This window comes from Pipistrellus kuhlii, unplaced genomic scaffold, assembly GCF_014108245.1.
Source record: "Pipistrellus kuhlii isolate mPipKuh1 unplaced genomic scaffold, mPipKuh1.p scaffold_m20_p_9, whole genome shotgun sequence".
NCBI lineage: Eukaryota > Metazoa > Chordata > Mammalia > Chiroptera > Vespertilionidae > Pipistrellus > Pipistrellus kuhlii.
The window spans coordinates 13,844,854-13,860,137 of NW_023425595.1; the positions used below are offsets into that span (position 1 = coordinate 13,844,854).

A 15,284-nucleotide genomic window follows, 5' to 3' on the forward strand; every position below is an offset into this window, starting at 1 on the left:
CAAATAAGCCTAGGTACCGTATTTTTCGGACCATAAGACACTCTGGACCATAAGACGCACCAGTTTTTAGAGAAGGAAAATGAAGAAAAAAAGATTCTGAAACAAATAGTGTCCTAAAATATTTTATGTGCATTAAAACCCAACATCACAGTCATAAACACATGTAATCAACCCTGTAAAGTAAACAGCAGCATTTAGAACCATTTTAGAGCTGGGCAAGCACACAGAGACCACACAGAGCCGGGCATGTAAAAAAACTTTTTTTAAAAAGTATATGTGTAGGCTATATTTGGACCATAAGACGCAGGGACTTTTTCCCCCCACTTCTGGGGGGAAAAAAGTGCATCTTATGGTCCGAAAAATACGGTATATTTTGGCAATTATATTGCTATACTTTGTTGTTGTTTTTTTAAAACAAAGTATAGCAATACAATTTGGAAAAGCAATGTAGATAATGAAAATTGCCTTCCTTCAACCTATTTCCAGATTTGCTAAGGTAGAAAAATATGTACAGAACATCTATGATTTTTTTTTTTTGCCTAGATGTAATATTTAATTAGCGCACTTAGAGAACAGCTCTGATTTTTAAACTACTTTACTACTTCTTTTGAGCATCACTGTTGACAACCAGTGGCACTGGATTTAATAGAGAGCTATTCATCACATACCTCAAAACACAAAGCTTGTATATAGAGGTCAGGCCAAGGTCAAAACTGACAGGAAGGGTTCCCTGTTGAAATGCAATATTCGAATAATTCTTGCATTTTGGAGTTGAATACCTGAGCAGAAAGATTAGTTACGTATGGGGAAAAATAGAAATATTTTATAAAGAAAGTTGATGATAATAAACTGTCTTATGAGGTCTTAACAATTCTGGCATTTGGAGAATCTAAAATTTACTAAAGATTCTGCTAGAATTGTGAAGATGTAGTTAATGAATTGTTTGAAAAGACACTTAAAAGTTTTCAGATTTATGGGCATGCAGGTTAGGTATTCCGTTTCTTGAATCTTCTGCTTAATGGAACACAGTGAAAATTCTTGCGTCAGATTCATGGGGTTTATAAGAGTTCAGCTGCTTTATAACTGCTAGGCAGTGCAAACCTAGCATAAGAAATGGTACATGCCCTGAAGCTGCTTAAATGTCTTAATGAAGATGAGGGGGGGGAAACCAGCTTAGACTTAATCCATTGAGTCTAACTTCCAATGTATAGAGCACTGATTGTTTAGAAATTATTTTTTTTTAGTTTTATATTTTTATTCTTTTTAAAAATCTATTTTGTTGTTTAAAGTATTGCAAATAGTAGTACATATGTCTCCTTTCCCCCCCATTTCATTCTCTCTTACCTGTTCAATCCTACCATTTGGCTTTAGAGTTATCACTTAAAGTGATTCATTTAAGTCCTAAGTTTTGTTAACCAGAAGTGTAACTGAGTATTATGAATAACATTTTACATCTTTTACGTACTGTATTGTGAAAATGTAGTCACAGGGGGGAAAAAATCCATGAAAAAAGTTCTAGATATTACACCTAAGATCTAAATTTAAACTGAGAGATTTTTTGTTGTCATGTGATCTACAAAGTGAAATAATTTGCTGTGACAGCTTGTGATTGACAAGAATATGTGTGAGCACATTTAAAACAGGCCATCTTTTCATGTAGAAGTAAATGTCAGTGAAATGATGGATTCTCATCATTTTAATTATTGATGATTTGGAAATAGTTCAATTCCATGACACACAGGACACATTATAAATAGCAGCATAACACTTTTTCCTCATATCTGCGACAATAATGAAATGTTCTGTCATATTTTATTTTTCAAAAAAATGCATTAGTTTAATGAACCTGGATTCACACATTATATTCTTTCCTGTCTCCTGGATGTGTTGATTTTTAAATGGTTGTCTTAAAAGCACAAGTTTCACCCTATCTGGTTTGGTTTAGTGGATAGAGCATTGGCTTGCAGACCAAAGGGTCCCAGGTTTGATTCCAGTCAAAGACATGTACCTTAGTTGCAGGCTCCTCCCCAGCTCTGGCCCTAGTCAGAGTGTGTGCAGGAGGCAACCAATCAATGTGTTTCTCTCACATCAGTATTTCTGTCTATCTTTTCCTCTCTAAAAATCAATGGAAAAATAACCTTGGGTGAGGATTGGGGAAAAAAAAAAGCACCAATTTCAAGAAGTGCCCACTATCCACATTACATAGTCAAATGCTGTTATTGCTATTAGTCTTAAAACAATGCCACAGTGCTACCGACACCTGTGGCTGCTTTTGTCCTGTGAAAGCTGGTATTGGCCTTCCTGGTGCCCACCTGGAAAGTGACTACTGCTTAATTTGAGCAGACACAGCAGGAGGCTTTCTCGAATTTTCTGTTATCATGTTGCTTGCTTGAACAGCATATGGATTAGGTGAGGTTATTTGTCAGTCCATTTTATTTGCCACTTAATTGCATATACTCTAAAGCAGGAAAGTGACATTATATAGAGAAAACACTTTCTTCTGAGATAGCAAATGCTTCTATTATTTCTACAAATGAGGGTAAAAGTATAGGTGTATATTTTTGTATTTCCTGATTTCAAAAGTTTTAAATCTGTATATAAGTATGTGGAGTATCCTTATTATAATAGATATGGATCTAAAGATAATGAAAAAAAATAGACCCCACCCCTTCCAAAAAAATGTCTTTAGATAATAGGAAAGTCTAGAACATACATGAGGTAGCATCTCCTTATAGTGTTAAAATATCAAATCATTGGAAAATATCTACATTTTTAATATATTCATCTATTTAATTATGGGCTGCTATCGTGGACCTTGCTGGGATTATTACATAATATATTATATTTACACCATTAGGATATATGCACCGCATGAACTTTTTTTAAATCCAAAAATTTCTATTCATAGAACCACACATCTGATTTAGGATTTGGGGTAAGGTCTTGCTGTCACAGCTGTAAAGAAACCTGATAAATTTTAATTCTCACTATGATATTAACTCAGAAGGATTATAAATATCTATTATCTTGAATTGTTTGCCGCATGGGTAAGAGTGGACAGAGAGAATATCTCCCTGTCTAGAGCTGAAAGATTGTGAGATTTTTAAAAAATTATGCTTCCATGTCCAAGGAGGCAGAAGAATAGTTAGAGCTCAATTATTTATTCAATCATTTCCTCAACAAACATTTATTGAGTTCCTATAATGTGCCTGATGTTGCACCAAACCTATGGATTATGGTGTGAACACAACAAAAGTCTCTTAGAGCTCAGCTTTTAGTGAGGTGAAAAGAGCGAGCAGTAGACAGTATATAAAGAACTATGTAAGGTATTTACTGATAGTGGAAAGTGTTATAAAGGAATTAAAAAGGGTGCTATCATGAGAGCAAGCAATGCCATAGAAACAAGGAGGCATTTTTAAAAAATGAAGCAGACATTTGCAGTAACCTTTAAGTAAAATCTTTTACAGCATTGTCTGTCTACCCTGCTAGTTACTTTACCTGGGAATTCATTTATATATATATTTACAGTTACTGTTTCAGAGGGTTTTGCCTTTCCAACTCTTTGTTTTTGATATTTTCAGACATCTTTTAGGAGAAAAATGAGAAATGCATTATTGTTTAGTGCAAAGAGCACTAGACTTGAAAATCTCACAAGATTCTAGTATCTGTTATGTGACCCTGAATAGGTTGGTCTATGCTTCAATGTCCTGTAAAACAGAGATAATTAAAGGACTATTGGATATTGTCTTGTTTTTCTAAAAAAAATATATAAATTATTTGAAAATGAAATGTCTCTAAATCCCTTTGTCTGAAGAAAATATGGACAATAGCATTTTATAAGCATATTAAGGTCCCAAGGCCATTAATCAGAATCTTTTGTTCACTCTGACCTTTCCAGAATGGCTGGCAGGTTCAGGAAAAAACAACAGTGAACAGCATTTGTCTCTACTTTCTTCATCACTGCCAAGAAAGCAAACTACAGTGAGAAGCTGGGCAATTCACGTGACATCTCTAGGCCTCAGTTTTCTCATCCAGAGATTGATGTAATGCTATACACCTCAATGAATTATTATGAAGAGTAAATAAGATGATGTATGTAGAAGCTTACCATGTATAATAAGTATCTGCAACCATTGTATTTCCATTAGAGTTTCATACACATTGTCACAAGTACCTATTTTCACTACCAAAGATATTTGGTTCGGCTGAGATTTTAAAAATATATACAACTCAATTAAAATGTCTGCTAAGCACGTGTGTATACAGCATAGTATGAAAATCTGAATCAGAGCCTTTGAACTCTCAATGTATTGTGGCTTTTTGCCTTGGTAATTTTTTGTGGGGTAAAAGGCAGAATCAAGTCCTTTTATAAAAGGAACCCCAAATGCCCTTGCTCTGCTCTATTCCACGAGTTTTTTGTGTTTTTTTTTTTTAAATCCTCTCCTGGGGATATGTTTATTGATTTAAGAGAGAGAGGGCAGAGAGAGAGAGACATCAATGTGAGAGAGGAACATCCATCATATGTTTCTTGTATGTGCCACAACCAGGATTGAACTGACAACCTTTGTGGTATACGGGATAACACTCCAACCAACTGAGCCACCCAGTCAAAGCTCCAAGAGTTATATTTTAAAAAATGTTTATGGCCCAAGGTTAACCTTAACTTTTAGCTGCCATACTTATTTCAAGCAAGTTCATAGAAAAGTTCAGCAGAAGATTGACAACATTTTGATTGGCACAATAGATAGAACATTTGTAATTTTAATCAAATTTAAATTGAAGACATACTTCAAATGATATGTCAGACTAGTGTTACTGGGTTAAAATCTAATGACAACCACTGTCATTATTACTTAAATATAGCCATCATGCCTATAGCAATAAATGATGACACTTAAGAACATGCAGAAACGAAGAACACAAGTATTTAGAGAAAAGGGAGTGACTAGAAACTCAGTTGAACACAGGAATGTGACTTGGATTTAATCTATTTACCAAACATAGGAGCAATTATACTTTGAGCAGATGATATAATTGAATATAGCAGTATGTTTTCTTACTGTCAGAGCATTTATCTTTTATATGTTCATCTTGCACCCATGAAATGACCGGCTTGTTCATATTTAATGTCATTAAAGCTACTTGACAGTCAGCATGAATGTGTTTATCCAACTACCAGAGAATACATTTTAAAAAATAAGATTTTTAAAAAGCTCATTGATTTGGACTTGCAACTTTGCTGCTGTTTTGTGTGCCAGAAGAAAGCAACATTTCCTTCCTTCCTTCCTTTTTTTTTTTTTTTTTTTTTTTTTGGCCTGATACATGCAAAATAGAAACTTACGAATCAAGGAGCACCCAGATTTATTTAATTTTATAAGAGGCTTTTTTTTTTTTGAAGTAGACTAAGGAAATGTAATTGTATTTTAAAAGACCTACTAACACAGAAGCAAGTTGCAAGGTACTTTATCTTTTCCATGACTTGGTTGTAAACAAAACCATGAAAGTAAACTGGGATGTGGAATTTTCTTTTTTTTTTTAATTATTATTTTTTTAAAATATATTTTTTATTGATTTTTATACAGAGAGGAAGGAAGAAAGATAGTTAGAAACATCGATGAGAGAGTCATTGATCTGCTGCCTCTTGCACACCCCCTACTGGGGATATGCCTGCAACCAAGGTACATGCCCTTGACCGGAATTGAACCCGGGACCCTTCAGTCCCCAAGCCGACGCTCTATCCATTGAGCCAAACCATTCCCAGCTATTCTATTCTATTATGAAAGGAATTTTCATAATAGAATATAATTATGGTTGGAGCCTGGCATTCTCTGTGTGCTGTAGGAGAGGAAGCTTGTGAACAGGCAAGGGAACTTGGCAGTCCCTGAGCAGCTGGGATGCAACCGAGTGGGGATGGTATTGGAAATGCATGGACTGACTTTCTCCATTGCTAGTGGAAATGGGGTCCTTGGGTTATCTTAAGAAAAAGAATTTTCTGAGACTCCCATGGGAGGATGAGTCATTTTTATTTGCATGGAATTACATCCCTGGATTTGTGAAGTCCCATTTCTCTTAAACCAGTCCTCAAAGAGGTGCAGCCGAGGATTCCGGAGAGCTAGAAGCAAATCTAGTTTCCAGAGTTGCTGTTTTATAGTGAAGCTGGGTCTGGTCTGGCATTAGGCTAGGTTCAGTCTGCCAGTCCATTATGTGTGGTACACATGGTTGTGAACCATGTAGGCAAACGCAAAAGAGCAGAAGCGTGAGAGTCTCATAGGTCAGGAGTCAAATGCCAAGAAGAGAGAGAACTCCTGTGTTTAGGAGATTAAGGATCTAAAGTCTGCCCAGCCAGTGTGTTTCATGGTTGAACTTTTTTTTTGTTTTTTTAATTTTTAGTCTGATTCAGGATAGATATTGGTCTTATTGCTTTTTAGAAAAATATATCTTTTATTGATTTTTTATAGAGAGGAAGGGAGAAGGATAAAGAGCTAGAAACATAGATGAGAGAAACATCGACCAGCTGTCTCCTGCACACCCCCCACAGGGGATGTGCCGGCAACCAATGCACATGCCCTTGACCGTAATTGAACCTGGAACCCGTCAGTCAGCAGACCTACGTTCCATCCACTGAGCCAAACTGGTTTCTGCTTCTTTGGAAATTGGATGTGTAAGGATAGATAGAACATTTGCTTAGAGTACTGTCAATGAGGTAGAAATTCAAGAATTCTCCAAAGGGGAAGAAACTCCAAGCTTCCTGTTGTTGAGATTCATGCCCAGGTAGGCACTGTATTTGGTCCCACTGTCTCTGGAAGCTCCCACTAATAAGGATAAGCACCCCTTGCATTCTCAGTGTCCCTTTTTGTAATCAGATTGGTAATTGCTGGTGAAATAAATGTCCCTTGTTTCCTCTAGACCAAGTTTGCTTAGGAAAGAAACCATAGCTGCCTTATTCACGATCATTTTCCAGTGCAGGGCCTGGCAGTTCATAGACGCCCAACTAATGTTCAATGGATGAATGAAGAACCAAATGAAATAGTACCATGGTGAACCAACCATATCCCAAGGAGTTGGTGGTGAGAGGGGAGGGGATAGACCTCATTAGAGCAGCCTGCTGGCCTGCAAACAGTGAGTGGACTTTTAGGAGTATATTAAATATCCCCTACCCCAAATTCATATGTAGATTTGTGAATGTTTTCCTTTGGCAGGAGGCCAGAGTAAGCCAGCCCAAGAATAATTACATTGCAGAGAGGCTAATGGTTATGCTAATGCTTGTCTGAGACCAGACAATGGTCAGAAGGGGAGTGCTGGTATAAATGATTCTCCCAGGAACCTATAGATCTGGAGATTTTTAGCCTTCCCACATCCTCTCAGGAATGCCTTTTCTTGCCCATTCTCTCCCCTCAATCTTTGCATAGAGTAGATGCTTATTAAGTATTATTGGAAGCGAGGGTGGGCCGTAACAAAGGAGACCCTGTGACCTTGGGGAAGGCTCAGGGCACTGCTCACTGTAGTTAACAGCTGAGGGGTGTGGAGCTCATGTGGGGCATTTTTTGGGAGGCTGTAATTCTTACAAAAGTACCAGATAGTTTCAGTCCTGGGAGGGAAGCCAGGGTTTCAAGATTTGAAAGTTAAGGAAACACAGAGGTGTAGAAAGCATTTGTTAGCTATGGCTAGTATGCTTTCCTAGAAGATCAAAGTGCACTTAGATGATCCCATTTCTTTTTTAATACTCAGCCTGCCTCACTGCCCCACATACCCTACAGTCCCCACATTTGATTACTCTACCTTCCTCCCTCTCCCAGCTTCTGAGATTACTCACCGGGACTAAAACCTATTCAGGTCTTTGCTGAGCATCCTAAGGCTCTCAGTGTTGGCATGGAAGTATCAGATTCTGTTTTTCTCCTCATCTTTGGAGGTAATCATGCTTACCCTTGTTGTCTGCCCTCAACCACATTTCTTCATATGAAGGTGAAGTCCTTAGAGCTGTGATGTGCACAACAGTCTTCTGGTATCCTGGTTCTCCAGCAGATCAATACATGCTGCTGTAATAGACCTGTCCTTTTCCTTACTGTTCCCAATAGTTTTGTTTCATAGGGAAATGGATTTTGCCCCAACATAAGGAAGATTTTTCCAATACCCTCACTTGTCCAAAAGATGTAATGGCCTGCTTAGGGAGGTGTGGGACTTCCCAGCATTGTTCACATGGCTTTGATCTGGCTACTTCCCACCTTCCTTGCTCCACGGCCACTGTGAGGAAGGGGGGAAATTTCACTTTCCCTCTGGTTCTTTATGGCTGGCTGAATAATTAAGTCAACAGGAGGCAGATTAATAAGAGAAAAATCAAATTTGATATTATGCACATGGGAAACCCACATATTTAAGAGAGTCAGAGGTTCATACACCTTGCATACATAAGAGGTTCTGAGATAGAAAGGGGGATTGAGGTATATATAAGACATCCTGAACTAGGAATGAGGTACTGTATATGGGGCTTCAAAAGATCTTTAAATGATAACAGACATTTAGTAAATAGAAGGTTGCCCTCCCCTTAGATATGTCAAAAGAAGTTATCTCTGATAATCTCTTATTATGAGCAAAGCATTTTATTCAAATTCTTTTAAATAGTTAAAGGCGGGCACACAGACATTTCTCCTGAGCCTGAAGCTAAAATTGCCTTTAGCTCAAAGTAATCTGTATACCACTGAGGCACATTTTGGGGTGGTGCATTTTGGACCCCTACATGTCATTCTGTGTCATCTCCCCTCAATGTTCCATGATACTTCACCTACCTAGTATCCTCTACCTTGAATATGCTCTCTTTCTCTCTTGCCCACTCCATGCATCCTTCAAGTCCTACCTCATGTTCTTCCTCTGGAGAACCTTTTTTGACCACCTCAGGTGCCTCTACTCCATGCTCCCCCAGTACCCTGGGCACACCTCTGATTTAGCACAGGCCATATTGTGTGTTCTTTTTCTTTTCTGTCTTTTCAAACAGGCCAAGAGCACTCTGGGGTCTTCTCTGGGCAGTGTATCTAGCAGGGAATATGTGATGGGCACTCAGAACTTATTTGTTGAATGAATAAACAGTAAATGAAATGGGTGGTTAGAGTTAATAATTTTAAGGTCTTTTTCAGTCCCAAATTTCTACAATTCTGAAGCCAATGCATGATAATGCACTAAGCCTATGGCTTTTTGCTTATTTTTACTCTGAGCTGTCCTCCATGATACCAGGTTTATGAGTAAATTCAATGAGGGAGATGATAATGAAAAGGCTAATTAATCATGAATATAAAAATGTAATCTTACTCCAAAATGCAGAGAATCCATAAAGTCAGGTTAATGCCTGAGACATCTTTGGTTGTCCCAACTGGGAAAATGCTACTGGCATCTATAGGGTAGAGGCCAGGGATGCTGGTAAACATTCCACAATGTCCATGACATTTCCACAACAAAGAACAAAGGAACAGCAATACTTACTGAGGTTGAAAAACCCTGTTCTACTGCCTCAGACTATTCTGGTTGGCCACAGACACAAAGATTTGTAAACAGAGTCACAGCAGTTTCATAAGGACATTTGGAGAAAAATATGAGCCCTAAGGGCAGCTGCTTTTTAGATGTTGCTAAGGTAGGACTATGTGGGAGGTGGGAAAATATTAAGAAGCATCGAGTCTCCAGGCATTTTAAATTAAGAGAAATTTTTGGTTACTTTTTAGGCACATGAGGTATTATATAGTATCATGATTAAGGAAACTGGCACTGGAATCATTCAGTCTGGGTCTTACCTCTGATACAACTAGTGCATGTTGGGTAGGGATGTAATTGCTTCATTTCTCCAGGTCTCATTTTCCTTGTCAATAACATAGAAATGATAATGTGATAAAATTCCAAGGTTGTGGGAATAAAATGGGTTAGTGCATAGAAAGTATTTAACACACTGCGTTATCTATTCTAAGTTCTTGATGAAAATCATGAGGATAATCATGTCACCAATATTACTGTGATCCATACTTACACATAAGTGTTTTATTTGTACAAATTTCTTTCTTCCACACAACAAATAAGAGAATTACTATTATTGTTCCTGTTTTTACGATCAGAGGCAAATGAAATTGACTTAATTTTCTAAGGTGACAGAGCTATAAAAAGGCAAATTTTAGATTCAGATCTAGAGAATTTGGCTTCAGAGCCCATGTTCTTTCTTAACAAGTGGGCTATCTACCTATCTAGTATATTAATTAATACATTTTAGTCATTATTGGTATTATTTTATTAGGCTGTTTTACAGGTTAGTTTTAAAATAATCATTCATATGAAAAGTTTTATATCTTTTAAATGGTGTTTCTGTGTCGGTCAATAGCAACAAAGATCTGGAAAGTAGGAGTACCTTTAAAAATTTATGTTATAAATAGTTTCTAATTTGTTTTAAAATTTACTTTAAAAATTTAAAGGGAGAGGTAGGGAATATAGATGCTAGGTACATATACATGAGCAATAAAGTATTTTCAACAATTGGTATGTTATGAAACCTAAAATAAAATTAAATTGCTATCAATGGAACATTTAAATGCACAGGAAGAGTTAACATCTAATAACAATATTATGTGTAGAGAACTTGTTTATACCTGGAGCAAAGTAATAAGAAATACAAGCTTTATTCCTACCTTCTAAAAGTTTAAGTATTGAAGCAGAAATGGGATATATACCTATACAACATTTACATAAAATTCCAGATAGTTTATGCTCTTTCTTAGCACCAGAACAGTGCCAGGCATATGGGAGATTCTCAAACATTATCAAGTAAATGAATGTATTCATGGGTAGTACAGGCTGCAAATGCTCTAAGGATTCAGAGTGATGATATTGTGGGCTGGAATAATAAGGGAAGATCTGAAACTGGATTTTGAGAAGGACTTGAGTCTGAATAGGTGAAGAATGGGGTTAAAATGAACTTGGCATACCGAAGGGACAATGAACAGATTGGCTTTAAATGAGTATAAGATAAAATCAGAAACTTTGGGTATTGTCAAATTGTTGGCACACTCTTTTGTTAGACACAAGTTTAAGGGACTGTGTACCTTTCATATTCCTTGCACAAGGTTCTCACACGTAGGATGGCCTCAAATATTTGTTGACTACCTGACAGACACAGACAGACAGGCTTACTGATTCATTAGTGGAAAGCTTCAAAAGCTAGCTCCAATATCTTAGTCTTCAGGAAATGACAAAATTGATGTTTAGGAGCACTCAGTTGTAATCGGAGTATAGAATGCCAGATGCAATGGGGGAAGATCAAATATGATAGGAGACTGAGAAAGAAATGAGCCAGCTGGGAATGAAAAGGAACGAAGCTTTTAATAGTACTATGGAGAACAAATAGCTGAGAATTCCGATTCCCTTTTTAACTCTGTCTAGGGTCAGGTTCCCTAGAAGCAGAGCCTAAGGAGGGGAGTTTTGTGCAAAAGACTTAGTGCGGGAATACTCTTAGGTGAAAGCTGGAAGTGAGTGAGGGAAGCAGCATACAGTAGAGGAAGAAGCCTGGCCAAGCACTGTTTTGAGCTGAGGTCTAGCCCTAGCCTGGAATGGGAAACACACTACAGAGTGGGGAACATGCCACCAAGAGTTGCCCCTCCTTGAGGCAAGGAGACTGGTTGTTGTGTCCCCAGTCAGTCAGTCATTGGCTGGGGAAAGAAGTCATCACTCACAGGCAGTTCCTGGCTAGGTGACTGGTTCCTCTCAGCCAAGGGTAGCTCTCAGGAGAAGGATGCAGCTATGAGGTGTCAGTGGCTGGGACTCATCACAGCAGCGGAATTTAACCCAAAGTAAAAAGAATGTGAGGGGCGAGGGGCACCACCACAGTCTACGCTTTGCCATAGTTTCTTCTTCATACAGTGCCCTGCTGAGAACCTTCGAGAATAAAATCTGAAGCCTGTGTCCTGGCCTCCACAATCTGGCCACTTTCTACATACAAATGTACTTGATCCATTTACAAGCTTTATTTTTCTTTTTCAAACACTCCAAGCTCATTCTCACCTCAGAGACTTTGTGCTTGTGTTTCACTCGGCCTGGAATGACTTTCCCCCGGATTTTCATGACCAGCTTCTCATCATAGAGGCCTTCCCACCCAGATGTCACCTCTTTAGAGAGGCTGTTCGGTCTGTCTCTCCCCCAGTGGCTGAAATCTGCACATGCTTTTCTGTCCTGTTCACAGCTACCACCCTGGTACATTGATGAGTGGGCACCCAACAAGTATCATTGAATTAATAAACAATTGGCTGAAGAGATGCGAATAGTAGGTAAGGATTGAAGATCTCTCTGAGACAGTGGATAGAAATAGGAAATGTGAAGTGTGCATACATTTGTGTGGAAAGATGTTAAATTTTGCTTTAGATATATTGAATTTGAGATAACGACAGAAAAATATATGGTAGAGACAGAATAGTATAATGACTAGGGGCACAGTTTCTAGAATGAAATTCACAGTCCAGCTGCAAGATCCCTGGGAAAATGATTGAACTTCTCTGTACCTCAATTTTTTCACCTATAAATGAGAATAATGATATTATCTACCTCATAAAATTGCTGAGAGGACTATGTGGGTCAATGCCTATAAATTGTACAAATGAGCATTTTGCTAATAGTAAGAATTATTTTAATGGAATTTAAGGAGTTTTATGTATAAAAGAGATAGTCAGGGCCAGGGCTGGTACCAGGGTGAGAGAAGCACCTATGAGACAGAATTAAGGAAGTGCTCACTTTAAGATCTGTGTCCTTGCACCACCCTGAGTATGCACTCTTAAATGTTGCATTTTGGGCCCTTCATTTACCTCACTCTAATCCTGCCTCTTTTCTAAATAATCAAAAGAGGAAACCCTTTATTGGTAAGATTCTATAAATCACCTCCTCCCTCTGGTTTTGGCTTCTTGCTGTTGGTAATCTTGGGGTTGCCTCACTGTCCATTGGTTGCTTCTTGGTATTTTCCATCACTTACACAATCACTTCTCTGCAGTCAGTTCCCTTGGCTCAAATGCTCTGGGTAGATTCTGTTTTCCTGGTTGGACCCTGACTGATGTAATGAGTAATATACTTTAATGCTCCGTACTAAGCATATGATTTCAGGGATATGGGGAAAGAAGCAAACACAATGTAATGTCAATGTGTTAGGTTCTTTAACCTATAAAATATTTAAGCTTCATCAGGTGGTGGAATGGTACTCACTAGATACTCTGTCGATGAGAAATCAGGGATGCAGGGTGGGATAACTCATCTAGGGTCACTAAGTAACCAAGCTGAGATTCAAACCTAGTGTTAAGGTTTATAACCTTTCCACCATTCAAACATTTAGGAGGCATTCAGGTTCTTGGTAAACTATTAAACCACAAAAATTTATTAACTTTTATTCCCCAGTGAGAGATTTTTAAATTTTATTTTCAGAGATACTATTAGTTTTCTGTAAAAAAAAAAAAAAAAAAAAAAAAAAAAAAAATACGTTTTCTTGAAGGCTTAAGCATAACTATAGTTTAATTTATTCTGCAAGTTTTGCTCATATTTCTGCCTTTTGGATATGTCTGTATGTCTGGGTGTATGAGAGAACATAAAAGAGGTTGAGAGAGAAATCAAGAAGGAAGTAGAGAAAGAAAAGTGTTTTTTTTTAATATCTAATGCAGCCCTTCTGGGACTTAGAAGTTTATTTATAATGACTTGCTCATATTTCATATCAATAATAGTAGATTTTATGTAAAATACTGCTTCTGGGTCAAAGAGGCCATGCTTTCTGCAAGGTGAATTACAATAGAGAAGTGTTAATTGGGAGTGTGGGCGAACAAATGCAGCTATATTCAGTTACATGCAAATACACTTTATTTCTCTCATTAGGACATATAAAGATCAGATGAAAGAGGGATCATTGCACTTTTGTATTTATGTGAAAATAAAACATTATCTAAAATAAATTGAATGCACAAATAAAATACTCAGGTGAGTATTTATTTATTTATGAAATGTAGCCTCTTGAAAAGAAAGAAATGCTGACAACTATTTAGTATGTGATACTACTGTTCTCAGTACTCTTATATTTTCAAAGCCATACATAGTAATTTATTTAGTTGCACTCCCATTAATATTAGTAGGAGTCCTGATACTTAAATTTCTGTATGCATCTTTGAAAATGTCTAGGTCAAAGTAAACTGTTAATGCAAACTGGTTTTCATTTTTAGTGAAATAGTTTGAATTTCTCATCAAGAATGTCCTAAAAGGCACCTTCATTCTAGTCAATCACAAGGGGAGTATTACTTATGAAGTTACTGTTTGGAGGTCATCATCTTTAAAGCAACATGGATAATAAATCATATTAAAGAGAAAAACAGTGTTTGCCCAACCCTAAAGAATACAAAAGTTCAGGACCCGTGCTGTTGAATAGTAAGCAAAGGACCTTGGACCCTTCCAGCCCAGTTTATCTGATCAGTGATAGAGGCATGCTAAGGTGAATTTTAATTAGGACTAAATAGTGGTATTACTCTTTCATACCCTGAACATCTGTTCCCTTCAGAAATGATGATTTATGCAGGCTATCAGAGCAGACAGCTTGCTACAGCTTATGTCACGGTTAGTGGGAAGCTGGTGGTAGCATTTCAAAAAACGAGCTTCTAAATGAAGACTGGCCAGTGTATATGATATAGGTAATAGGGGGAGGGGAATCGCAATGTGTCCATTTTTAATTTTGAAGCCAAATATTGACTTAAAATTTTTTTCTTCTAGACCATCTGCTGTTAATGAAGAAAGTAACTTGGACAATGAATGGGCTGATGCTTCCTAATGGAGCCAAGAGACAGAAAACCAAGCCTGTTCTTTCTACTAGAATGAAGAAACTTTCTGGGAAGACCTCAGTCCGAATTCTGGTCTTTAAGAATGGCATGGGGCAAGATGGGCATGAGGTTATAGTGGGAAAGGAAACAATGAAAAAGGTAATTTTGTATCAAATATTGAAATATAAATTTCAAAGCTTTCGAAATGTGTTTTTTCCTTCTAAATATCAATGTCAACTAAAAATTAAATATTAAGAGGGTGTTACATAGAATGCAAACATTCAACTGTTTAACAGGGAGTATGCTTATTGTGTTAACAATATAAATTACTTTGGTAAAGAAACTATATTTCAAGAAATTGTTTGGCTAGCATAGTTGGTAATTTACCTATAGTAAAAGTTATGTTTATTTGATGAAACAGTCTAGTTAATTACAATATTTCATAGAATATGTAGATTGAAGCCAGTCCAACCTAGCTTCAAAACTCAA

At 37.3% G+C, this 15,284-nt stretch overlaps 1 protein-coding gene across 1 annotated transcript in view; it reads left to right on the plus strand.

The window, feature by feature from the left end:
• DCDC1 (doublecortin domain containing 1) overlaps positions 1–15,284 on the plus strand; it is a 274,158-nt gene that overhangs the window by 15,534 nt on the left and 243,340 nt on the right. Inside the window, exon 5 of the mRNA XM_045577759.1 lies at positions 14,749–14,954. Within this exon, the coding sequence (XP_045433715.1) occupies positions 14,749–14,954 (206 nt within the window). The remainder of the gene's footprint in view (positions 1–14,748; positions 14,955–15,284) is intronic.